The sequence below is a fragment of the Accipiter gentilis genome, chromosome W (genome assembly GCF_929443795.1).
Source record: "Accipiter gentilis chromosome W, bAccGen1.1, whole genome shotgun sequence".
NCBI lineage: Eukaryota > Metazoa > Chordata > Aves > Accipitriformes > Accipitridae > Astur > Astur gentilis.
In genome coordinates, this window is record NC_064918.1 from 14,387,532 (window position 1) to 14,414,325 (window position 26,794).

A 26,794-nucleotide genomic window follows, 5' to 3' on the forward strand; every position below is an offset into this window, starting at 1 on the left:
TAGGTCACCTTGGCCAACATAACAGGTCAAGATTCTCTGTGCATTACAACCGCATCACAAAGCCCATGAACCAATAGACAGGATGGCTATGACTTGTGCAGCGCGCCTGGCCAGCGAGCGCATGCGTCATAGGTTGCAAATGAGGCGGATTTTTGGCACCCGCTGGCCATGTGTGCTGAAACCCGTTCCTCTACAAATGTATAAATACTGGGATTTTCCGAAGAGCATCAGACTGGTGTATGGCAAGGCCATCGTTGCCTCCATGGGGACACCCACATAAAGCTGGCACCTACCGATTGCTGGGCTGAGTTTGCGGAGCAAGACAGCATGAGAATGTACAGATGGTTCATCTACCTCACAGTCCTCGGATGGACGTAGGCATGGATACCACCGCAAACCAAAGAAAACATCTGGATGACCCTGGCTGACATGACCGGACAAGATTGCTTATACCTCAGTACAGCAACACCAAGCAATCCCTTTTTCACAGGTTTAATAGGGGGTTCCACTGACATCAACAAAGTTTAAGAACTTATTGATGGAGACCCCTGTGCAGCAGGTCATGGACTCAATGGATGGGAATGCCTGGTTTCCACGGATCGGGCATTCACCCTCATTGCCACCCCAGGAATCACAAATTCTGGGGTCCCTGAATACAGACTGGTGTAGTATTATCAGATTTACTGCTAGACATTGATAGTGTCAGACATGCTACGCTATAAAATAGAGCCGCAATTGATTTCTTGCTTTTAGCACAAGGACAAAGATATTCGAGGGTTGGGGATTGTCTGGATGGTTGATATCTCTGCTCAAGACTGTAGGGGTAGTGATCTTGATTGTGATAACTGTGCTCCTAATGTAGCCCTGTCTTTTCGGCCTTCTGCAAAGGGCCCTGCAGAGGGCAGGCGGGATGATATTTTTAGCACAAATACAAAAGGGGGAATTGTCGGGGAATGTAACGAATCTACGGAATTCCTGACAATTCGAGAACAGCGCGACCTTGAGCAGCTTGTAGTATATCCTTGAGAAGTCTGGAAAGATCCGAGAAGACCAGTACGAAAACAAGATAGTGATAAGAAGAACCGTCCTGACAAACTCACCAATCATGAATTGTTAGTTACTAAGCCAATCATATACTAACACATACTCTGAAGAAGGGGATAAAAAGGTGTGTTAGAACAATAAAGTAGCCATTTTGCATGATCTATTACTTGTCGTGTCTGTCTCTACCGCAACACTGAGCCACGTGGTCTGACCTCCTTGCTGACTCTCCTTTGAGCAGGAAGTACAACTAGAGACCCCTAAGATTCCCTCCAACCTTAACTGTCACATGACTGTCTACAGTGCTATCAAGCTTCAATGCTAAACTGAAAGCCTAGTGAGTTCTTTAACCTTTGATTTACATTAGTCTAACCTGTTAATTTAATAGGTGACAAGAATCCTACAACAAATCCAATCTGTAAGCTGACAGTGTCTTTGCAAAGCCACCGTCATGGAAGAAAAACACAGAAAAGTTTGAACAACCTATTAATTTGGATCCATAAGCCTGCATGCTATGATCCTCCACTCTTGAAGACTGGGGAAGAGGGGCCTTCATAAGTACCATCACACTGCCTGTTACATACGCTCATCAGAAGTATGAAAAGAATTGCATGACTCCAAGCAGGTAACAGAGTAACAACAAAACACTCACATGTGCCAGAGCTCAGTTCTGCTCCACCTGAAGTCAGTGTAAAACACAAATTCAAGAAAATCCGTACTGGACAAAACCCAAAAAGTTTTTTTGATCTAAATCTAAATTTATTCTCTTAATTATACAGTGGGAAAAAAAATCAGTTCCATAGATCACAGAACTTTTATCACAGGCAGGGTATAAATGAGAAGACCTGCATTCACCTATATCATAGAAAACAGGAAGCAGATGTGCTCCTGGCATGTAGAGTGATAACAGATCCCATGTTAGCAAATGAAATTTGCTGCCAAAGCAGCAGCAAGAGGTACATCATAATTCTTAAACAACAATGCAGGACATAAGAGTTTCTTCAAACCACCCAACTCATTAGCAGAAACCTGATGTTTGCTTTTAAAAAGGTCTGTGTGTAGTCCTCATGCTAGGGATTACTGAACTTCAGTAATGAAGAACTTGATTCTTACATAAGTAAACTAATTAAAACTTAGTAGCATGTATGAAGTACTCTCTTTGGATGAGAAATGGATTATGAAACATCTGTCAATCCTCCAGTCTCCTTAGGAGGAGGGGAAGGTTCAGAGTGCAGTCAGCTAACAAGCATGCTCTACAGCAGTCAGACAAAGGGATGCAAGAAACAGTTCATCAGTTTCTGAAATGGCTATAAGTTACAGGAGTCTCATATTTTAAAAAACAAGTGGAAGGGACTGCATAAATACCAACCCTTAAGAGTAACTTTGAAAACCCCAATCCAGCATTTCCATATGTGGTGGGTTGACCGTGGCTAGCCACCAGGTGCCCACCAAAGCCACTCTATCACTCCCCCCTCAGCTGGACAGGGGAGATAAAATATAATGAAAGGCTCATGAGTCGAGAGAAGGACAGGGAAAGATCACTCACCAATTACCATCACAGGCAAAACAGACTCAACTTGGGGAAAATTAACATAATTTATTACCAGAGTAGGGTAATGAGAAATAAAACCAAATCTTAAAATACCTTCCCCCCACCCCTCCCTTCTTCCCAGGCACAGCTTCACTCCTGAATTTTCTACCTACCCCACACACAGTGGTGCAGGGGGACAGGGAACGGGGGTTACAGTCAGTTCATCAAACATTGTCTCTGCCGCTCCTTCCTCCTCAGGGGGAAGACTCCTCACACTCTTCCCCTGCTCCAGCATGGGGTCCCTCCCACAGGAAACAGTCCTCCATGAACTGCTCCAACATGAGTCCATCCCACGGGCTACAATTCTTCATGAACTGCTACAGCGTGGGTCCCTTCCACAGGGTGCAGTCCTTCAGGAACAGACCGTTCCAGCATGGGTCCCCTGCAGAGTCACAAGTCCTGCCAGAAAACCTGCTCCAGCATGGACTCCTCTCTCCACGGGTCCACAGGTCCTGCCAGGAGCCTGCTCCAGCACAGGCTTCCCACGGGGTCACAGCCTCCTTTGGACAGCAACCTGCTTCACCATGGACCTCCATGGGCTGCAGGTGGAGATCTGCTCCACCATGGACCTTCCTGGGCTGCAAGGGGACAGCTTGCCTCACCATGGTCTTCACCACAGGCTGCAGGGGAATCTCTGCTCCAGCAGCTGGAGCACCTCCTCCCCCTCCTTTGCTGACCTTGGTGTCTACAGGGTTGTTTCTCTTACATGTTCTCACTCCTCTCTCCGGCAGCTGTTTCTGTCCCACAGCAACTCTTTTCCCCTTCTTAAATATGTTATCACAGAGGCACTACCACTGTTGCTGATTGGCTTGGCCTTGGCCAACAGCGGGTCCATCTTGGAGCCAGCTGGCATTGGCTCTATCAGACATAGGGGAAGCTTCTAGCAACTTCTCACAGAAGCCACCCCTGTAGCCCCCCCGCTACCAAAGCCTTGCCACACAAACCCAATACACCACAACAGACAAGTCCTCAACAGTTTGAGGAAGGCTCACAATGAGAAATTACTACCATGCAACCAGTTTAATTACTGATAACTAAAAAGAGGTTTTTATGTTTAGCAGTTATTGGACATTATATTCCCAACCCACACTAGAAACTGTCATACAGACTCTCAATGTTTGGAACAATCATCACCCCATCTGGTTATTGACCTCAAGACTGTAGTGTCCAATGTCCAGAAGCAGAGCAATAGTAACTACACTGATTAGCCCCTCTTGTGAGTCATCATCTTGAGCTTCATCCACACTAAGGTACAGTATCTAACCTACATTCATCACAGCCTGGGTGAAAACAGATGTTACTGGGAAAGTGAGAACTACTACAGTGTTGAGGATTTCTTGGCTGGGCGAGGGCATGTGAGCAATCCAGCCGTTAGCTGGGAACGAAGCATAAGTTTACAAAGTGCTGGAGCAGACAAGGACGCTGTGTCCTTGTACGCTGGGAAAAAGGAAGATAAGAAGAGCCTGACAAGCAACTCCTGGATGCCGAAGAATGAGATAAGTAACTGCTGGACACCTCGTGAAGAAGCTTGAGCAGCCAATAGAGGATAAGATAGTGTCACGTGAAACGGGGTATTGGACCAATTAGAGTATTGTATAAGGCGCGTGCACAAGCACATAAGGTATATAACTGTGCTAAAAGTTGTAGTAAATGGGCTTCACTTGATCACATTGGTCTGTGCGTGATTTCCCCTGTGGATCCTCCACAACACTACAGGAGGAAATGAGAAAAAAGATTTAGCATTTGACCTTCCTGTTCTTTACTTAAACATAATCTATCTACACATTAATTTAAAGTTCTACTCAACTAAATTAATAACTACGTATAAATAACTGCAAGAAGTCAATATGTGACAACCTAGCAGAAAGGCTGTCTTCTTCTGTAGTTGCACAAAGTCTATACACTTCTCTGCATTTCCTGTTTTACTGCCAGCTATTTGGCCAATACAAAAAGATCCTAAAAAGGCACCCTCTGTAGAAAGTTCTCTTTTGCCAATGGAAAAATTATAGCCCCAGATAGGTTAGCAACTGGGAAAAAGGAGATTTGTACAAATATGTACACAAATATGATCATTCCTACAAATTAGTCTACTCGCATATGCTCTCTAAGTTTTTACTTATCCATTTTTCCCTTCCCTTAATATATTTTTCTTCCTTTTCTTTGCTAGTTACAGTAAGTTTTCAGGTATTCAAAATACACCAATGAAGAGCTCCATCTGTGCATGTGGTAAAACAGCTTGGTAAACATAAGACTTGTACTGTTCCACTATTGACATAATGTAGCCTACAATGTTAATAAAACTCCTAAAAATCTTTTTAGATACCCCCTGGGAAAGGTACTCCAGATACAGACACTCATCAGACACAGAGTTTGTATTTACCTGCTAGCATAAGACCCTTCTGGTCCCATACATAATTGCTTTTAATTTCATTTATCAGTATTGTTGGCTGACCAAGTACAAAGTCATACACTAGAATAATCCTGTATTTCACCACAAGGAATATGATTTGAAGTACAACTCATACTATATTTCTGTAAGATAAGACCAAAACAAGCCTTATCGGGGGGGGGGGGGGGGGGGAAGTATCAGCTCAAAAAAACCCAACCCCAACCAATCCTCAAAGTTGTTTGGAAATTAGTTTTCATTCATGTGGTTTTCATTTTTCTGGGTTTAGTTTTACCCTATTTCAAGCATTCATTCCACACTTCCATCATGGGGGGGGGGGGTGGGGGGGTGGGGGGGTGGGGGGTGTTCTTCTCCCTAAATGACTTGCTGCTGCTTCTTCTCTTTGTTCTTGAACTTCATTCCACTTCTGGTTGGTTGCTGGGTTTTTTTTAAAACAAGGGAATTAACATTAACTGCAAAACGCAGCACTCAAACAATAATTCCACCACATAAAACAGTTTGGAACTGCTGCTCAGAGACTGTACATAAGCATTTTGAAATGAGGAGATTATTCTAAAACCAGCTGCAGTGTCTCTTAAACATACAGAACCAGCTGGATTTGACGTACCTCAGCTTTGCCATTTTGAAAGTGACAGCACCAAAAATCACTTACTTTGATGAGTATTGCTATTTGATTCTCTTCAGCTCGTAGGGACAATCAAAAAATCAGTGAGGGAAATCAAGAAATTGTCCTCCAAGAAAAATTACTGTAGGGATTGGCGCTCGGAAGATCTCGCGATGTACGGAAAGAGAAGGGTTAAAGGAGGCGGGATGACCGACAGACAGTATATAAGGGCGTGACGCAGTTGAATAAACGCCATTTGCAGCATCCTCATATTGGTGTCAGTGCTCTGTGGCCCAGGGTATGGTGGACCCTGTGCCGAGTCCCACGGGGTGATCAGACGAATGTCTACAAGTGGTGACCCCGACGTGATTGGACATCGGCGGATTACGCGGGGCGTAATCGAAGGCCTGGCCAGGCATGGAAGGAGTCCTGAAGGTGTTGGACTCGTGCTCTAGAGAGGTAAAAATCCCTATGGGACAAAAAGAAGCGAAAGCTTGCCTAGAGCGGCTCCTGAAAGAGGAAGCGATAGAGCGCCCGGGGGACATATTGTCTCCTGAGTGCTGGCCGAAATGCACCGCGGCTTTAGCGGAACGGGCTATGGCGACGCAGCATGGTCCGGAGTTAAAGACGTGGGGGCGGATTAGGGCGATTTTCAGGAAAGTGCGGGAGGAGGGCTTAACATGGAAGGAAGCAAAGAGATTGATGCACGCGCAGGCGGATCGGGGCGTGCAGGCGGATGGGGAGGCGCGGACAGAAGGGCTGACGGAGGTAGCGGAGCAGACGCCTCTGGTGCTCCCAGTGCAGCCGTCGGCACCGGCCGAACCACCGGGATACCCTTGGGAGGAGTTTGAACGGGAGCGTGAATGGGCGAGAGAGGAAGAGCGGGAGAAAGAGCGACAGTTAATTCAGGAGGCAGAGGAACCCGTGGCTGAGCAAAGGAGACGGGAGAAGGAGAGGCAGAGACTAGAGGAGGCGGAGAGGGCTGTGATGAAGGGATCAGAAAAGGAGCAGGTAGAGGAGGGAGCGGTTCCCCTGTATGATCCGGAGGATTGGGTGCCGGGACGTGTTTTGCGAACCGCGCCACAAGCGCACCCTAAGATGGCGCCGACATCCGCTTTCTCCCCGGATGTCTCTCCGGAGGTCGGGAGAGGCGGAGCACGGCCAAAGGAAGGAGGAAGGAAAGTCAGGACACTCCCTCTTCCGCTCGTAGCGGAAGAGGAAGAGAGTGGGCCGGACTCAATCGAGGGGTCGGCTCAACGGTTAGAGGAGGCGTGGCAACTGGTGGGCGGAAACCGCTGTCGTCCGCCGCACGCAGCGGTAAAACAAAAGGCTATCTCCGGCTGTAAGGCGCAGTCGGCAGCAGCCAGTGAAAAGGCAACGCCTATGCCTTTAATACCTGCGCCCGACTCAGCTACAGATCCGCTGCAGATGTTGCAGCGAGTAGTAGAGGAGATACAGGAGCAGGTGAAGCAACAGCGGCAGCTGCTACAAGCAGCTGGGGAACAGAAAGGAGTTCCCGATTCACCGAAGGTCACGTTGCCAGACTGGAAAATTGTAGCAAGGGAATGCGTTATGGACGGCATACGTTTTGAAGGACCCCCTTTAGTTTGCCCAGTCCGAGCTGGTCCAGGTGGTGTAGGGGTGGAGTGGTCTCCGTTAGATAGCAAGCTTTTGCAACAAGTGAAGAAGACCGTGGATGATTACGGCTTAGGACATCCCATGACAGGCTCTTTTAGATGTGTTTTTTTCAGGTTCACTGACTCCCTGGGATTCGCGACAGTTTTGTAGTATGATTTTGACTCACACCTTTTTCTTGATTTAGAAAGAAGCTTGGACAAACAGATTACAAGCAGCACTAGTTGAGACCCAACAAGAAAGACCCAGAAACAGGAAAGTGGGAAGGTGGGAGGCGCTTGGTGACACAGGGAAGAGGGTATGCTACAGTACAATCATCAGAGCACCCAGACTCACGTGTGCGCTGGGTGCCGGCACGGTGGTTGAAACCAGGCCTCAGTCAATAACGATTTATTGTGAGTTATTTTGCAGGATGCCATTCAAAAGATCATCTAAGTACCTGCACTGTGGTCGCTGTGACCTTTGGGTGCTTACCAAGTATGACCGCTGTGGACAACAACTCTGGAGACGCACCAGCCGAACATCAAAATGGTGTGACCGATGTTTTGAACACCGCAGATCCACTTTACAGCAACCGCTGTGTGTACCCCATAAGCAGGGGACTATGATATGCTTTTAGACAAAGCCAATCAATTACAGGAGGCAGGTGACAGTGGCTTGACAATCTCCTCTCGTCGACCTGGCAATGGCTCCTGTCTTTGATTGACTGAAAAACGTTGACCCTATTTGGAATCCTTTTGGTGGTGGTTATTATGGTTTGTTGTGGGATACCAGCACTGACTGTTTGCGTGCGGAAACTCTTTATACAGAGTGCGGGTACCCACCAGTACACGAATTACCATGAGGTGGTGGGATCACTTATAGCTGTAACGCCAGTTTGTACCGTCGGTCATCCGCCATAGTGAGGGGGGACTTGTAGGGATTGGCGCTCGGAAGATCTCGCGATGTACGGAAAGAGAAGGGTTAAAGGAGGCGGGATGACCGACAGACAGTATATAAGGGCGTGACGCAGTTGAATAAACGCCATTTGCAGCATCCTCATATTGGTGTCAGTGCTCTGTGGCCCAGGGTATGGTGGACCCTGTGCCGAGTCCCACGGGGTGATCAGACGAATGTCTACAAATTACTAAACTTGTAATAGATTTTTTTAACCTTATGCTAATTCAAATGCAATTGATAAGTAGGAAAGTAGGACAACATCATTAAACTGCAAATTAACAGAAAACCTAGAAAACTGTTAATAATTTTGTAAACTAACATTATGTTAACATAACATTAAGTTATGAAAGATAGCAATAACTGTCTGAAGATCAAGTAACGTCTGGAGCATGACTTTAAAGATTAACGCAAGATCATTCATTAGAAAATCACTTACATTTGCATATACCCATGATATGTAGCTGAAAATTTTGCTATCACAGCCAGAACCAGCATATGACATCAACTTCATAGTTTCCAATAAGATCAACAAAGATGCTTAACTTGTAAGCATCCCAGAGCTATCCATTTCATGTGTTAAAATACCCATTTTATTACCTGGTTTATCTAACAATCTTTTTGACTGCCACCCCTCAACTTTATTAGAGGCCAACATAGCTTTACTGAAAGCTGAATCCAAGCATAATTTGGAATTTTGAGGACCATCTAACTCAACTTGTCCTTCAAAATATGCAGCTACTTGTTCTTTAAGAAAAACCTGTCTCCTGAAAATACTCATGTTTTCACAATATATTTTGGCATTCTAATGGCCATGTCCATTTCTTACTGCACATTCTATGGTTACTGAAGGCATCTGAAAATTTAAAATAGACATTTCATTTAAGCAAACATAAAACAGACTGAGAAGATACAGAATTTTATTACAAATTATGTACCTAGATTAATATAAGCAAATATTTTTCAACTGGTATGTAGATTTCTAAAAGTTATGAGAAACTACTTAAGCAAGTGCCTTTTGGATGAACTCCAAAGCAAACAAATGAGACAGAAGAGAAACTTTCTAGACTGCAGATTAGTCTAAACAGCAACTTGCAAATAAAAATAAGTAGGAAGTTGGCCATCTTAATTGGTTTGTAATCTGTACTTTGTTTACTCTCTCAAATGCAACAAGGCAATAAAGTGTTTAATTTATTTTATATGAAGCAAAAAACCTCTGAACACACCCTAATCATTTAGATTTACAGTCTAATCACCATAACCATATTAATGCTTATACATAAGTAAATTAACCTCACCCTCTCTAAATTAAGCAAACCGCCCCCCATACTCTCACTGAAAGCCTTATAGGTCTTGCCTCTTCCTAAAAGCTTAACCAAATAGGAAATAGTTCTAGTAAACTATAAATCCAACCAGGTAGATTGTCCCGAATCAACTGACAAGAGCCCTAGTGCTAACAACCAGTCATTGGCCTTTGGTAGCATGCAAGCAGAATGTAAATCAAGTTTGTTCAAATTTACCAGTTTTTACCTGTATACAGAAACAGCATTACATTCCACAAAAAATCACATATATTGACTCAACCCTATATACAGATTTCCAGGTTTTAAATAGCAACTTCCTTATTGTTAAATCAAAAATAGAATTAGTTCTCTCTGCAAAAGATTATAGCAAACAGCTACGCTAAAGTTAGTTAGTCTAGAAGCAATACAAGAAGTTAAGGTCTGAGGACTAATGGGTTTCATAGTGGCGTGGTTCAACCCAGCTGGCAACTAAGCCCCACACAGCCACTCACTCACTCCCCTCCAGTGGGATGAGGGAGAGAATCAGAAGGGTAAAAGTGAGAAAGCTTGTACGTTGAGATAAAGACAGTTTAATAGGTAAACCAGAAGCCGTGCATGCAAGCAAAGCAAAACAAGGAATTCATTCCCCACTTCCCATCGGCAGGCAGGTGTTCAGCCATCTCCAGGAAAGCAGGGCTCCATCACGCCTAACTTGGGAAGACAAACACCATAGCTCCAAACATCCCTTCTTCCTCCTTCTTCCCCCAGTTTTACTGCTGAGCATGGCATCACATGGTATGGAATATCCCTTTGGTCAGTTCGGGTCAGCTGTCCCTGTCGTGTCCCCTCCCAACTTCTTGTGCACCCCCAGCCTACTCACTGGTGGGGTGGGGTGGGGTGAGAAGCAGAAAAGGCCTTGACTCTGGGTAAGCACTGCTCAGCAGTAACAAAAACATCCCTGTATTATCAACACTGTTTTCAGCACAAATCCAAAACATAGTCCCATACAAGCTAATATGGAAAAAATTAACTCTATCCCAGCCAAAACCAGCAACTCAAGTTCCCTGTTAAATAAAGGCCATCCAACGATGGAAGCATTTGCAATGCACTTTTGTTCAAAGTACACCCTTATTCAGGGGACAGAATCTTGCTCCTATAAAAAGAATCTGTTCACAATTGTTATAGTAGAGGTGATGAGTCATAACTGGTAAGTCTCTTAAAGATGAAAGAAAAAAGGGTGAATCCGTTTCATGGTTTTACCCACTCTTCCAGGAACATCCAGGCATATTTATTTTATTGGACAATAGAAACAACATAAAGTGCTAATATTGGTTAAGCTTATCTTCTAAGAGTCTTTCCAGGTATTCTTGACAGGAGAGCTCCTGCCCAGTAAAAGATCCTCATCAAGCAATTTAATATGTTCAGCATGAAAATAATAAACTGCTTCTGATCCCTGTTTTATGGAATCAAATAAGGCAAAAGAACAAAAGGGAAGCTACATAGCAGCACCTCTCAGTTGTAACCTGCCAAACAAATAACTCCTTACTTTGTGATTCTATAAAAAATGACCCATCTGTTAACTTACAGAAAGCCGAGAAAGAATGTGACAACCAATTTTCAAAGAAAGGAACAGACTTTTCTCCCTGTTCGCTATTGTGATGGGTTGACCCTGGCTGAACACCAGGTGCCCACCAAAGCCATTCTATCACTCCCCCATCCTCAGCTGGACAGGGGAGAGAAAAATATAACAAAAAGCTTGTGGGTAAAGATAAGGACAGGAGAGATCATTCACTAATTACCATCACGGGCAAAACAGACTCAATTTGGAAAAATTAACTCAATTTATTACAAATAAACCAGAGCAAGGTAATGAGAAATAAAAGGAAATCTCATAACACCTTCCCACGACCCTCCCTTCTTCCCGGCCATTTCACTCCCGGATTTCACCACCAAGCCCCCCCAGCGGCACAGGGGTACAGGGATGTGGTTTATGGTCATCACACGTTATTTTCTGCCGCTTCACCTCCTCAGGGCGAGGGCTCATCACACTCTTCCCCTGCTCCAGCATGGGGTCCCATGCACGGGAGAGAATCCTCCACAAACTTTTCCAACGTGGGCCATTCCCACGGGCTGCAGTTCTTCACGAACTGCTCCAGCATGGGTCCATTCCACGGTGCGCAGTCCTTCAGGAGCACACTGCTCCAGCGTGGGTCCCCCACGGGGTCACAAGTCCTGCCAGAAAACCTGCTCGGTGGGCTCCTCTCTCCACAGATCCGCAGGTCCTGCCAGGAACCTACTCCAGCGCAGGGTTCCCACAGGGTCACAGCCTCCTTCGGAAACCCACCTGCTCTGGCGTGGGGTCTTCCACGGGCTGCAAGTGAATATCTGCTCCACCGTGGACCTCCCTGGACTGCAGGGGGACAGCCTGCCGCACCAGGGTATTCACCACGGGCTGCAGGGGAATCTCTGCTCCAGCACCTGGAGCATCTCCTCCCCCTCTGTCATGGTTTCAGCCCAGCCGGTAACAAAGGACCACGCAGCCGCTCGCTCACTCCTCCGCCCCCCTCCGGTGGGATGGGGAGGAGACGGAGGAGAGAAAAGAAAAAGAAACTGGAACCTCAAGGGTTGAGATAAAGGCAGTTTACTGGAACAAACACAAAGAAAAATTGCAACAACAACAACAGCACTAATGAAAATCATACAAAAAGTGTGATGCACAGTGCAACTGCTCACCACCCGGGACCCAACGCTCCGCCACTTCCCCCACCGAAAACAGAGACCACCCCCCGGCTCGCTCCCCATTTATATACTGAGCATGATGGCACATGGTATGGAATAGCTCCTTGGCTAGTCCAGGTCAGCTGCCCCGGCTATGCCCCCACCTCCCAGGTTCCTGTAAAAATTAACTCTATCCCAGCTGAACCCAGGACATTATCCACCCCTTATTCTATACCATCTACATCATGCCCAGATCTTACATTTTTTCCAATCAACCACTACTACTTTCCTTGTCATATATATAAGTATATGGACTCCACTCCCCAACCTCGCACACACACACACGGTGTTCCTTTAGCCTATGGGCTATCCCTCTAATGTGTCCATCGATTTTGGGGCTCTATCTGTTGTAACAGTTCTTCAGAATAAGAGAGAGATAGTGTGAGATGTTGGGTTGTTGTATGCTGCCTCTGGAACTTGTGGCTAGTACATTTGGTGCAACTCATGCCCTTGGTCTGCAGGTCGAAGATGTTGATCTTGAGGAAATTGCTGGGTGCCAGTTCAAGTTCTATTGCTGTTGTACTTGGCTCAGTTTCAGAAGTCCATCCTGTAGTCATTTGGATAATTCTCACAATAATACCCTTGATATGGCATATAGACACTATAGATACAATGACATGCATTGGCAGGTTATTTAGCAGTTAAATATCATACAGCCCAATTCACTGGCTATTCTCTCCCAAAATCAAATCTCCCTGAGGTACACATCGAACTTCCCCATCCTTCTGCATCACCCACCAGGTGTACCCAGGTCCTTGAGCAAAAACAACCCCTTGAATGGGTTTGCCTCTGCTTGAGGGAGGACTAACCCAGACTGTCTTTCCTAACATACTCCTCATGCGCACTACAGGGACTTTATCCCCTTCTACAGTATGTGGAACTCTTGGTTGGGCGGGGCCAGCCCGATTGGCGGATCCTCTAGTATTAACTAACCAGGTGGCTTTTGTTAAATGTGTATCCCAATGCTTGAAAGTTCCACCCCCCATCGCTCTCAATGTAGTTTTCAGCAGTCCATTGTATCGTTGAATTTTTCCGGAGACTGGTGCGTGATAAGGGATGTGATATACCCACTCAATGCCATGTTCTTTGGCCCAGGTGTCTACGAGGTTGTTTTGGAAGTGAGTCCCGTTGTCCGACTCAATTCTTTCTAGGGTGCGGTGTTGCCATAAAATTTTCTCTTCAAGGCCCAGGATAGTGTTCTGGGCAGTGGCATGGGACACAGGGTATGTTTCCAGCCATCCAGTGGTTGCTTCCACCATTGTAAGCACATGGCACTTGCCTTGGCGTGTTCGTGGGAGTGTGATATAGTCAATCTGCCAGGCCTCCCACTGTTTATATTTCAGCCATCGCCCTCCATGCGACAGGGGTTTTTGCTGCTTGGCTTGCTTAATTGCAGCACATGTTTCACATTCATGGATGACCTGCGCGATAGTGTCCATGGTCAAGTCCACCCCTCGATCTTGAGCCCATCTATATGTTGCATCTCTTCCCTGATGGCCTGAGGTATCGTGGGCCCACTGAGCCATAAATAGCTCACCCTTATTTTGCCAGTCCAGGTCCACCTGAGACACTTCAATCTTGGCGGCCTGATCTGCCTGCTAGTTGTTTTCATGTTCTTCACTGGCTCGACTCCTGGGTACATGAGCATCTACGTGACGTACTTTTACAAGCAGATTCTCTAGCCAAACAGCAATATCTTGCCACAGTGCACAGGTAGATGGGTTTACCTCTGCGCTGCCAGTTGCCCTTCTTCCATTGCTGTAGCCACCCCCATAGGGCATTTGCCACCATCCATGAGTCAGTATAGAGATAGAGCACTGGCCACTTCTCCCTTTCAGCAATGTCTAACGCTAGCTGGATGGCTTTCACCTCTGCAAACTGACTCGATTCAACTTCTCCTTCAGCAGTTTCTGCGACTAGTCGTGTAGGACTCCATACAGCAGCCTTCCACCTTCGATGCTTTCCCACAACGCGACAGGACCCATCAGTGAAGAGGGCATATTGCCTCTCATTTTCTGGCAGTTTATTATACAGCGGGGCTTCTTCAGCCCGTGTCACCTCTTTCTCTGGCGACATTCCAAAATCTTTGCCTTTTGGCCAGTCCGTGATCACTTCTAACATTCCTGGGCGACTGGGGTTTCCTATGCGAGCTCGCTGTGTGATCAGTGCGATCCACTTACTCCACGTGGCGTCAGTCGCGTGATGCGTAGAGGAAACTTTCCCTTTGAACATCCAGCCCAGCACTGGCAGTCGGGGTGCTAAGAAGAGCTGTGTTTCAGTACCAACCACTTCTGAGGCGGCACAAACTCCTCCATATGCTGCCAAGATCTCTTCTTTAGTTGGAGTATAGCGAGCCTCGGATCCTCGATATCCTCGACTCCAAAACCCCAGGGGTCGGCCTCGGGTCTCCCCAGGTGCTTTCTGCCAAAGGCTCCAGGTAGGGCCATTCTCCCCAGCCGCAGCGTAGAGCACATTTTTAATATCTTGTCCTGTCCAGACTGGCCCAAGAGCTACTGCATGAACAATGTTCCGTTTAAACTGTTCAAAGGCTTGTTGTTGCTCAGGCCCCCATTTAAAATCGTTCTTCTTCCGAGTAACTTGGTAGAGAGGGCTTACAATTTGACTGTGACTGTAATTTGGAATATGCATTCTCCAAAAACCCACAACACCTAAGAAAGCCTGTGTTTCCTTTTTATTAGTCGGTGAGGACACAGCTGCTATTTTGTTGATCACATCCGCAGGTATCTGACAACGCCCATCTTGCCATTTTACTCCTAAGAACTGGATCTCCTGTGAAAGTTCCTTGACCTTACTTTCTTTTATGGCAAAACCAGCCTTCAAAAGGATTTGGATTATTTTCTTCCCTTTCTCAAAAACTTCTTCTGCCGTATTGCCCCATACGATGATGTTATCAAAATATTGCAGGTGCTCTGGAGCTTCACCTTTTTCTAGTGCAGCCTGGATCAGTCCATGGAAAATGGTGGGGCTGTGTTTTCACCCCTGGAGCTGTCGATTCCAGGTGTACTGGACACCCCTCCAAGTGAAAGCAAACTGTGGCCTGCACTCCGCTGCCAAAGGAATGGAGAAAAATGCATTAGCAATGTCAATTGTGGCATACCACTTAGCTGCCTTTGATTCCAGTTCATATTGAAGCTCTAACATATCTGGCACAGCAGCGCTCAGCGGTGGCGTGACTTCATTCAGCCCACGATAATGTACTTTTAGTCTCCATTGCCCATCAGATTTCTGCACGGGCCATATGGGACTATTAAAGGGTGAGTGAGTCTTGCTGATCACTCCTTGGCTCTCCAATTGGCAAATCAGCTTATGGATGGGGATCAGGGAGTCTCAGTTGGTACGATATTGTCGCCGGTGCACCGTCGTGGTAGCAATTAGCACCTGTTGTTCTTCAACCTTCAGCAACCCCACAACCGAAGGATCTTGGGAGAAACCCGGCAGGGTAGACAGCTCTTCAATCTCCTCCGTCTCCAATGCAGCTATACCAAAGGCCCAACGGTTCCCTTTTGGGTCCTTGAAATACCCCCTCCTGAGACAGTCTATGCCAAGGATGCACGGGGCCTCTGGGCCAGTCGCAATGGGGTGTTTATGCCACTCATTCCCGGTTAGACTCATTTCAGCTTCCAATACGGTTAGCTCTTGGGATCCCCCTGTCACACCAGAGATACAGATGGGTTCTGCCCCTTTAGAACTTGATGGCATTAGGGTACATTGTGCACCAGTGTCCACTAGAGCCTTATATTCCTGTGGGTCTGATGTGCCAGGCCATCGAATCCACACTGTCCAGTAGACTCGGTTGTCCCTCTCCTCCACCTGGCTGGAGGCAGGGCCCCTCTAATCCTGGTTAGAATATCCCTTACTCACTTTCTGCACACGTGAATCAGAAGTCCCTTCAATGGGATCAGAAATGAGATCAGCCCATCTACTGCGTCTGGGGGACTGCTCACGGGAAACTGGAGCAGCAGTTTTCCAAGAAGAATTCTCTTTCCTGGTTGCTTTTTCTCGCAACTCCTGTACCCGTGCATCCAAGACTGAGGTAGGTTTTCCATCCCAGTTCCTCATGTCCTCTCCATGGTCACGCAGGTAAAACCACAGGTTAGCCCGTCGAGTGTACTTTCTCTCTCCTCTCTCTTGGGCAGAGGAACACTTACTCCCAATAACTGCGATGCGGGCCTGTACAGGTGAGGAGGAGGACAGATCCACTTTGAATTGCTGGAACTCTCGGGACGACTCCTCTACAGCTGAGACACAGGCCCGTAGGGAGGAAGAGAAACTTCCTTCGTATTGCCAGAGTTGGACAGCCAATTCATCCACCGTTTGTCCATAGCCTTCTCTCCAGGACAGCACTGCCAACGAGTTGGCATAGGTTGGTGGTGCACTTCGTAGAAACTTCCGCCACATGGGTTGTGTGTATTGGACCTCATCTGGATCTGTGGGTGACTGCGCATTTTCTGGATCATTATAAATCACCTCCAGCACGGCTAATTCCCTCAGGTACTGGATACCTCTCTCCATGGTGGTCCACTTGCCTTGGTGACATGTAACTTCATCCCTGAAGGGGTATCTTCCCTTTACACCTAACAGAAGTCGCCTCCAGAGGCTGAGGACTTGTGTTTTTCTCCCAATTGCCTTGTCGATGCCCCCTTCCCTAGACAGACATCCCAACTGCTTGGCTTCCTTACCCTCTAATTCCACACTACTAGCCCCGCTATCCCAGCATCGGAGCAGCCAGGTAACAATGTGCTCACCTGGGTGGCGGCTAAAATCTTTTCGCATGTCACGCAACTCACTCATGGATAGAGATCGGGTAATTATTTCAGGTTCTGCCTCTACCTCCTGTTCTCGTGATGACCCTAGTTCATCTTCATCTCTCACTAAGCGAACTGATTTCTTTGTGTGTTTCTTTTTCTGTACAGGGGCGACTGATACTGGCACAGGTTGGTTCTCTGGTTTAGCTGCAGTGTCTGTCACCGGGGTAGGGGTAGTCATGGTACCTGTTGTCGTGGTAGGGGCAGCCACGGTGCTTGTTGTCGGGGTAGGGGCAGCCACGGTGTCTGTTGTCAGGGTTGGGGTAGCCACGGTGCATGTTGTCCTGTTTTCCATCTTTTCCCCCTTTTCCCCCTGAGGCTGCTGCATAATATTAAGCAGTGTTTGGTAGATACTGGCCAGGGCCCAGCACAGTGCAGCGAGTTGTGTGTCTCTGGGATAGCCACAGCATTTGTCTTTCAAATATTCTACCACTTCATAAGGGTTCTGTAGTTGTTTGGGAGTGAACTTCCAAGCCACTGGAGGTGAGAAGTTCTCTAGATACCTGCCCATATCCTCCCACATGCTATGCCACCCATGAATATCCAGCTTCGGGGCAGATCTCTGGGTGGTCCTCTTAAAGAGCCTTTTTGTAGCCCTAAACAAGACCTGAAACATAGTCAGGAGGCATAGCACTAACAGCACACTGGCTTGCGCATCCCAAGGATATTCAAAATTCTCGAAAGCTGTTGTAATTAGTCGAAAGGAGAAAAGGGAGGCGAACGGACGGGGGAATTGTGGCCCCCTAACTTCCCCATGGATTGAGTGTAATTACCAATAAAATCCGACAGAAGGCGCCCAAAGTATGGAAATGTTATCACTGCCTCATACAGATACCAGCTTAACCTCATGACCAGTGATGTAATCATTTCACAAGTCGACATTGCCCAGTACAGCAAAATGATAATCCCAATCACTCTCCCAGAGATGAGATACGCAACCACAGGCAATACATAGAGCAGATAAGAGCTTACAAAACGCCACCATGTAAACACATGAAACAACATTGTGACTAACATCTATTTATCTAAGAAATGCGTTTGACAAATTTGTTTCAACACGCTCTGGCCAGATCTGTCGTTATCTCAACCCTTCCTGCCCCACGTTGGGCGCCAAAAAGGACTGTGTGATGGGTTGACCCTGGCTGAACACCAGGTGCCCACCAAAGCCGTTCTATCACTCCCCCATGCTCAGCTGGATAGGGGAGAGAAAATATAACAAAAGGCTCGCGGGTCGAGATAAGGACAGGAGAGATCATTCACTATTACCGTCACGGGCAAAACAGACTCAATTTGCAAAATTAACTCAATTTATTACAAATCAACCAGAGCAAGGTAATGAGAAGTAAAATGAAATCTCAGAACACCTTCCCACCACCCCTCCCTTCTTCCTGGGCACAACTACCCTCCCGGATTTCACCACCAAGCCCCCCCAGCGGCACAAGGGGACAGGGATGGGGGTTTATGGTCATCACACGTTATTTTCTGCCGCTTCACCTCCTCAGGACGAGGGCTGATCACACTCTTCCCCTGCTCCAGCGTGGGGTCCCACCCACGGGAGAGAGTCCTCCACGAACTCCTCCAACGTGGGCCATTCCCACGGGCTGCAGTTCTTCACGAACTGCTCCAGCATGGGTCCATTCCACGGTGCGCAGTCCTTCAGGAGCACACTGCTCCAGCGCGGGTCCCCCACGGGGTCACAAGTCCTGCCAGAAAACCTGCTCGGTGGGCTCCTCTCTCCACAGATCCGCAGGTCCTGCCAGGAGCCTGCTCCAGCGCGGGGTTCCCACGGGGTCACAGCCTCCTTCGGGAACCCACCTGCTCTGGCGTGGGGTCCTCCACGGGCTACAGGTGGATATCTGCTCCACCGTGGACCTCCCTGGACTGCAGGGGGACAGCCTGCCTCACCAGGGTCTTCACCACGGGCTGCAGGGGAATCTTCGCTCTGGCGCCTGGAGCATCTCCTCCCCCTCCTTCTTCACTGACCTTGGTGTCCGCAGGCTTATTTCTCTTACATGTTCTCACTCCTCACTCCGGCGGCAGTTTCTCCCCGTCCCAACTTTTTTTTCCTTCTTAAAAATGTTATCACAGAGGCGTTACCACTATCACTGATTGGCTCGGCCTTGGCCGGCGGCGGGTCCGTCTCAGAGCCGGCTAATATGGGCTTGCTCTCTCTCGAACACAGGGGAAGCTTCCAGCAGCTTCTTACAGAAGCCACCCCTGTAACACCCCCCCCCCCCCCCCCAAACCTTGCCACACAAAACCAATACAGCTATGTGTAAGACAAAGAAGAGCTTAAGCTGTAGCAAGAGAAATTAACAGGAGACTTAAGTTAGATCTTAGAAAAATTGTGTAGAAGAGTACAGCTAGTGAAGCTCAGGAAGAGGTTACCAGAGGAGATTATGGAATCTGTTAGGGTTTTTTGAGAACCAGTCTGGTCACAGCTGGTTTGGCCATAGCACATCTTGCTTCTGAGCCAGGGATGAATTAGATGACTCTCTCTCCTTTCAGCCCTATTTATTATGATTCTATCATGTGAACATGAAAAACAGAATCATTTGTGCATCAAGGCAGACTCTGTTTCTGAGGCTTCTTATACTTTACCAATCCGTGCCATGAAAACTTGCATCACCACCACATTAATCCATTAATTCATCTGTCTATAAAAGCACTTTTCTTGATGAAGCCCTTCTTTAAAAAGAAGGCATTTAAACTTTGACAAACCCAAAACAGTCACTGAAGAGCCCTCTACAGAAAGATTTTCTTTTGTATCCCAAACAACTCTTGCAAAGCTCCACCAACAAAGCATGCTCTTCAAATAAGGAATCTGTTTTCAGTACAAGACACAGAAATAAGCATCTGACAGTAACCAAAGTCAGTTTAAGAGCTAAGGAATACAGTACCCAGTGCCTAAACAGCAACACAAACACCTGCAGTAGTTCAACATACTGAGCATATAATAGCAAAAAAATTTATATACAACTTTTATAAATAAGTGTTTTGGCACCATCTTTGCTATGCTATGCGCTCTCTCTTTTCAGTTCTCCACTGAATACTTTTTCCTGATTAAGAGCACGAGACCCTCCTGGCAGCAGTTATGGTAAGCAGGCAATACACACACTGAATTATAACACAAGGGGTTTTTAATCAAAAATATTCTAGCAATGAAGGGAACAGGAGATAAAAAATACAAAATCTTCAACCTTGTTCACATACATTATCACAGTTAGCATCTATGGGAAACAAATGGTTACTTAATTAGAACCATATGATAAAATAGGAAAGATGTCAGTTCACCTGGCACACTTAACTCACCTAAAGAAACCTCAAAAAGAAAGCTTGCAAGAGGTCAGAAAGGGGACAGAGTAGTGACAACATGAAACCAAATGGTATTCTTTGCAATATTATTCAAGAAAGAACAAATTATTAACACCTTCCTTCCTCAGAGAAGAGCCTCCTATACTAGAATACAGAATTATAAAAGGGAAAATCCCTAACTCACACAAAACAAGCCTCTCTTTTTCAAACCCATGTTAAAATTCACTAATTTGCAATCACAATGGGGTTTTTTCTAATTATATTCTAATTTCAACAGTAAAAAGAGCAGAAGGCTACTATCAGGATTCAAATGCACATATGTCAATGAGTCAAGGGCATGTAGCAGGTCACAGAGCAAGAAAAGAATCTTTCTGTAGAGGGCTCTTCAGTGACTGTTTTGGGTTTAAATGCCTTCTTTTTAAAGAACCACACCTGATCGCCTTCTATGACCAGGTGACCTGCCTAGTGGATGAGGGAAAGGCTGTGGATGTTATCTACCTTGACTTCAGCAAGGCCTTTGACACTGTCTCTCATGGCATACTCCTTGAGAAGCTGGCGTCTCATGGCTTGGGTAAGTGTACTCTTCACTGGGTGAAAAACTGGCTGGATGGACGAGCCCAAAGGGTTGTGGTGAATGGAGTTAAATCCAGTTGGCGGCGGGTCACAAGTGGTGTTCCCCATGGCTCGGTGTTGAGGCCAGTTCTCTTTAATATCTTTATCAATGATTTGGATGAGGGGATTGAGTGCACCCTCAGCAAGTTTGCAGATGACACCAAGTTGGGAGGGAGGCTTGATCTGCTTGAGGGTAGGGAGGCTCTACAGAGGGATCTGGACAGGCTGGATTGATGGGCCAGGGCCAATTGTATGAAGTTCAACAAGGCCAACTGTCGGGTCCTGCACTTTGGTCACAACAACCCCATGCAGCGCTACAGGCTTGGGGAAGAGTGGCTGGAAAGCTGTCTGGCAGAGAAAGACCTGGGTGTGCTGGTCGACAGCTGGCTGAATATGAGCCAGCAGTGTGCCCAGGTGGCCAAGAAGGCCAACGGCATCCCGGCCTGCATCAGAAATAGTGTGGCCAGCAGGAGCAGGAAGGTGATTGTTCCCCTCTACTCGGCACTGGTGAGGCCGCACCTTGAGTACTGTGTTCAGTTTTGGGCCCCTCACTACAGGAAAGACATTGAGGTGCTGGAGCGTGTTCAGAGGAGGGCAACCAAGTTGGTGAGGGGCCTGGAGCACAAGTCTTATGAGGAGCGGCTGAGGGAACTGGGGCTGTTTAGCCTGGAGAAAAGGAGGCTGAGGGGAGACCTTATCGCTCTCTACAACTACCTGAAAGGAGGTTGTAGTGAGGTGGGTGCTGGTCTCTTCTGTCAGGTGGCTGGAGATAGGACGACAGGAAATGGCCTCAAGTTGCAGCAAGGGAGGTTTAGGTTGGATATTAGGAAAAATTTCTTTACTGAGAGGGTTGTCAGACATTGGAATAGGCTGCCCAGGGAAGTGGTTGAGTCACCATCCCTGGAGGTATTCAAAAATTGCATAGATAAGGCACTTCAGGACATGGTTTAGTGGGCATGGTTGATGGTTGGACTCGATGATCTTGAAGGTCTTTTCCAACCTAAATGATTCTATGATTCTAAATTATCTATCTAGAACTTGCTGTTGAATTTCAATAAGTTGTTTGCATTTTTACACCTCAGTTTACCCTACTGTAAAAGAGAAAAAAAGTTAGCTTGTTTCTCAGCAGGAAGTTTGAAAGTTAAGCCATTAGCTGCAAGATTCAGGAAGACAAGCAGATAGAATAATAACACCATCATGAAGAAGAGTTCCAGAGGTGTTGGAGCGGCGGAGGAATGCACGTAAGTCGACCCAATATGAGTGATAGAAGTGATTCAACTTTATTTGCGCAGCTAGCTCATATTTATACAGTTTGCGATAATTATGCCTACTAGTCCTAATATGATTGGTACAGTGCTAATGTTTATTCATTACTAAAACACACCCACTTGTGGTTGGCAGCTACGCGTGTTCAGTAACTTTCTCATGAGAACTTCTTCAAAAGTTACTTGTGAAGTTATGCCAAGGTCACACTGTTTTTCCTTTCTCCCGATAACGGCAAGACCAGCTGTTGTTTTTCTCCTGCTATCAGTAAAGCCAGCTATTTTCAGCCAAGGCCTAATCTTGTTGCTCAAACTGACATTCTTTCACACAGAACTCTGCTGGCACAACTTTTCCACAGGCCCATGTCCCTTTTCAGCAAGCCAGCTTCCAACAATTCCCCCTTTTTCTTTTTGTGCGAGTAGAGCTTGGTGTGTCAGCTTTGAGACTCCTTTCATCATGCACCCATATGCAATTTTAACTATTATACAGATTAATATCAATATACCCAACCACCGTAAGGCTTCCTTAATCAATGACATTAGCCATGGTGTTATCCCGCCGAATATTGATTGTAACACCCCATCAAACCAATTACTTTCTTGTTGGATTTTTTGTGTATGTTTTTTCAGCCAATCTATCTGTTTGTGAATAGATTGAGAATGATCACTTAAATTAAAGCAACACATCCCCTCAACATCTTCACACCCATGTCCTTGTGCCAGCAATAGAAAATCAATAGCTGCTCTATTTTGTAACACTGCATGTCTTAAACTTGACATGTCCTGCATCATCTCTTCAAGGACCTCTGACGTGGCCCTAGCCTGCTTTACCGACCAACAAGCGAGTTTATTCAATTGATTCAAAGCACGAGCTGTCCCTACACTTGGGAACATAGATGCAAAAATTCTAGTTGTAACTGACCATAATTCAACATTATCATCACAATTTTGACTAAGTTGAGCTATACTCCTTTTGCTTCTGGGTGAGGATCGTAATATTTTAAGCCAATTCCGGTGTGTTAATGTAAGTAAGGCCAATTTACCAATATAACAAGGTCCTCCAAGAGGATTCTTTGGGATTCCGCCCCATGCTCTATCTCCACAAATCAAAAATATTCCGGGCGGTAAAGCTTTAGCCGAACCTTTTACTTTCAATATTTCATTGGCATTATTCATACTCCATCCATAGGCTCCAAGTGTTGTAGTTTTATTAAATTTGCCACAATAATGATTAATATCGAAACTCGTACTGTAAGGAGAAACAATTGTACCACTAGCTCCATTTATAAATGGATTGTCATCCCAACCAATTCGACTACTCTTTCCTAACCAGCGTGCCATGTGCATTGCTTGTACAGTGAATTTATTAAAGTTACCAAAAGAGATGCAAGTACGAGTTGTATTCTCATGTGTACCATTGTCAATTGCTTCAGAGCCCAAAAGGTCTAGTTGCTGTGGATCCCAGGGTAGAGTATGATTTAATTGCATAATTAAACAAGCTGATTGACTTGCTACATCTATTCCATTACAACTTTTGCTATTATCTATCCATCCTAGAAAGTCAGAAGAGTCTAAATGAGGGTAACCTATCAAGCATGTTTTAAAGGGTTCTGTTGCAGTTGCCAAACTCAAACAAAAATCAGTCTGTCCCGTCCTATTCGCCCACGCTATCCAGACGTTTGTCTGACCCGGTACCGGAACTGCTTTCAGTGGAACAAGAAGGGCGAACAGTAGCGGGAGCAGGCGCAGCTTTGGTCCATCTAGACGGCACCCATTGAGGTCCTGTAGAAGTAATAACACACATATAACCTTTCCCCATATATTGTACTTCAACGGGTCCCTTCCATTCACCCGTTGCCAAATCCCTATAATACACCTTCATTGGTTGCTTTTGTTCTAAAGTAGCAACTCCTGAATGAACTTTGACTGGTGGCTCATCATTCTCCCCAAATATGCATAGGTAATTCATAACAAATAATGTTTTAGCCAACTTTTCCTGAACATCACATACATCTTTAAATTTCTGCAAATATTCTTTCAATGTCTGGTTAACCCGTTCTACAATAGCCTGTCCTGTGGGAGAGTGTGGAATGCCTGTAATATGCGTCACCCCCCATTGTTGACAAAATTTTCTGATCTTTTCACCAGCATACGCTGGTCCATTGTCCGTCTTTAATTTCTGAGGCACTCCCATGACAGCAAAACTACTTGTCAAATGTCGGACAACATGCAGCGCCTTTTCCCCGGCTTGTGCCGTTGCCCAGATAAATCGACTGAATGTATCTACAGTCACATGTACATATTTCAAACGACCAAACTCAGATACATGGGTAACGTCCATTTGCCAAAGTTCGTTTGGGCCCAGTCCGCGTGGGTTAACTCCAGTCCCTAAACCTGGTCCATGATGGCTACACTCAGGGCACGCTCTCACGATTCCTCGGGCTTCTTCGATTGTAATACTAAATTGCTTATATAAACCTCTTGCATTTTGATGAAATACGTTGTGAGTTTCTTTGGCTTTTACAAAGTCATTCATAGATACAGTCACGGTAACTAATTGGTCAGCTTTATCATTTCCTTCTCCCAGTCCTTCCTTCCACATGTGACTTCTAATGTGAATAACTGCATAGCTTTTCTGTCTCTGTCGTAATGCCGATTGTAATTGACGAAACAATTCAAATAGGCGAGAATTCTTGATGTCTTTGATCCTCGCATCTTCAATCCTTTCCAAAACTCCAGCAACATATAATGAGTCTGTCACAAAATTCAATTCTGTATCATGCCATTGTAGAGCTGCCCACACTACTGCTGCTAATTCCAGTGTTTGCAGTGAGTCTCCTGGCACTGCTGCAAGGATATGATGATACCATTGATTATCTTGAAGCCATGTAATTGCTGCTGTACGTGACCTTTTTCCAGCATCGGTAAATACAGTAACTGCGTCTGACAATGGTCTCTCACTTCGTTTTGATGGCATTATCCATGTATTTTGACTGACCCATTGCAGGACCGGTGCTTTAATTGAATCAATAGTTATATCATTTGCTGTTGACAATAGACTCATTTGTAAGTCCTCCGACTGTCGCAAACACCACTCTAAATTTTCCCTTTTAATAGGTATTCTGATAATTCCCGGCTCCGATCCAGTAATTTGTAATATTCTTGTCCTTCCTTTCATAATTAGTTCTGCTAAAGTCTCTAATTTCCTCTCAATCGTTTTTTGTGGTTGCAATTGCGTAAACAACCATTCCAACACTCGGACCCTCTCCCCCTTTTTCTTTTTGCACTGGGTCAGTGCACCAATTAATTGAGACGGTCCATGTATAATCGTTAAATCGACAGGAATACGCGGATCTCAACGATCTACCCACCTTTGTGTAATTTGTTCGACAATTACCTTGATAACTTCCTGTTGTTTGGAAGAAAGATGTACAGGTTTCGCTGGATCTGTTCCTTGTAATAATGGCCTAAGTTCTTCTAATTGTTCATTTGGTATACCCACTATTGGTCGCAACCATTGTAGGTCTCCCATCAATTTCTGTACATCGTTTAATGTCCGTAGTTCAGTGTGCAGGGTTAACTTTTGAGGGCGAATTTGAGACTCTGAAATGTTCCAGCCGAGGTACTTCCAAGGCGAAACCCTCTGTATTTTTTCTGGAGCAATGACTAAACCTTCCTTTCTTAAAGTCTGCGATAAAAATTGCTCTTGTTGTTTTGTAAAACAGTCCTTTTGAGCTATCAGGATGTCATCCATATAATGATAAATAAACGCTGTCGGCCAAGCCTCCCGGACAGGACGTAATGCATTGTCCACAAATAATTGACAAAGAGTTGGACTATTCTTCATACCTTGTGGTAACACTGTCCATTCATACCGTTGTGCAGGCGCCTCTCTATTAATCGAAGGCAGAGTAAATGCAAATCGCTGGGTGTCTCGCTGATGCAAATGTATGGTGAAGAAACAGTCCTTAAGATCAACTACCAATAGAGTCCATTGATCTGGTAACATAGCAGGATTGGGTAGTCCAGGTTGTAAAGCTCCCATTGGTTGCATCTGAGAATTTACTGCTCTTAAATCTTGTAGTAGTCTCCAGTTTCCTGATTTCTTTCTTATTACAAAGATTGGAGTATTCCATGGACTTGTTGATAACTGTAAATGTCCTTGTTGAAGCTGTTCTCGAACAAGGTTATGGGCTGCCTGTAGACTTTCCTTTTTCAACGGCCACTGCTCGACCCAGACTGGATCATCTGTCAGCCACTGTAATTGGATCGGGAAAGTCCATTCTGCAGTGACCGCCATTGAAAATGCTTGTCCGTCGTAAGGATCACTCCCATTTGATCTAAAACATCCCTTCCAACAAGAGCCTGTACTCCTTGTGGAAGCGACATCACAGTCACAAAGGCAGTTGTTGTTCTTCCGTCTATGATGATAGTAACTCTGTCTCTGCTACGCCGTACCGATGTAGATCCGCCAACCCCTTCAACCCCGGTAGTCGTAGGAACC

The 26,794-nt window shown here is 45.9% G+C and overlaps 3 protein-coding genes across 6 annotated transcripts in view; 1 reads left to right on the forward strand and 2 right to left on the reverse strand.

The window, feature by feature from the left end:
- The window catches only part of LOC126035287 (uncharacterized), a 546,802-nt gene extending 527,486 nt beyond the window's left edge, over positions 1–19,316 (reverse strand). For both annotated transcript variants that reach the window (XM_049793715.1, XM_049793714.1), the window contains exon 1: positions 15,889–19,316. In XM_049793715.1, the coding sequence (XP_049649672.1) occupies positions 16,128–17,717 (1,590 nt within the window). In that variant the 5' untranslated portion in view covers positions 17,718–19,316 and the 3' untranslated portion in view covers positions 15,889–16,127. The remainder of the gene's footprint in view (positions 1–15,888) is intronic.
- The window catches only part of LOC126035290 (ADP-ribosylation factor-like protein 15), a 278,079-nt gene that overhangs the window by 209,248 nt on the left and 42,037 nt on the right, over positions 1–26,794 (reverse strand). Inside the window, exon 2 of one of the 3 annotated variants that reach the window (XM_049793720.1) lies at positions 22,318–24,072. The exons of the other annotated variants lie outside the window; for them this stretch is intronic. Within the exon in view, the coding sequence (XP_049649677.1) occupies positions 22,615–24,072 (1,458 nt within the window). The 3' untranslated portion in view covers positions 22,318–22,614. Of the gene's footprint in view, positions 1–22,317; positions 24,073–26,794 lie in introns of those variants that run through there. 3 annotated transcript variants of the gene reach the window in all.
- LOC126035303 (uncharacterized) overlaps positions 5,398–26,794 on the forward strand; it is a 156,139-nt gene continuing 134,742 nt past the window's right edge. The window contains exon 1 of the mRNA XM_049793773.1: positions 5,398–13,016. Coding sequence (XP_049649730.1) covers positions 6,061–7,431 — 1,371 coding nt within the window. The 5' untranslated portion in view covers positions 5,398–6,060 and the 3' untranslated portion in view covers positions 7,432–13,016. The remainder of the gene's footprint in view (positions 13,017–26,794) is intronic.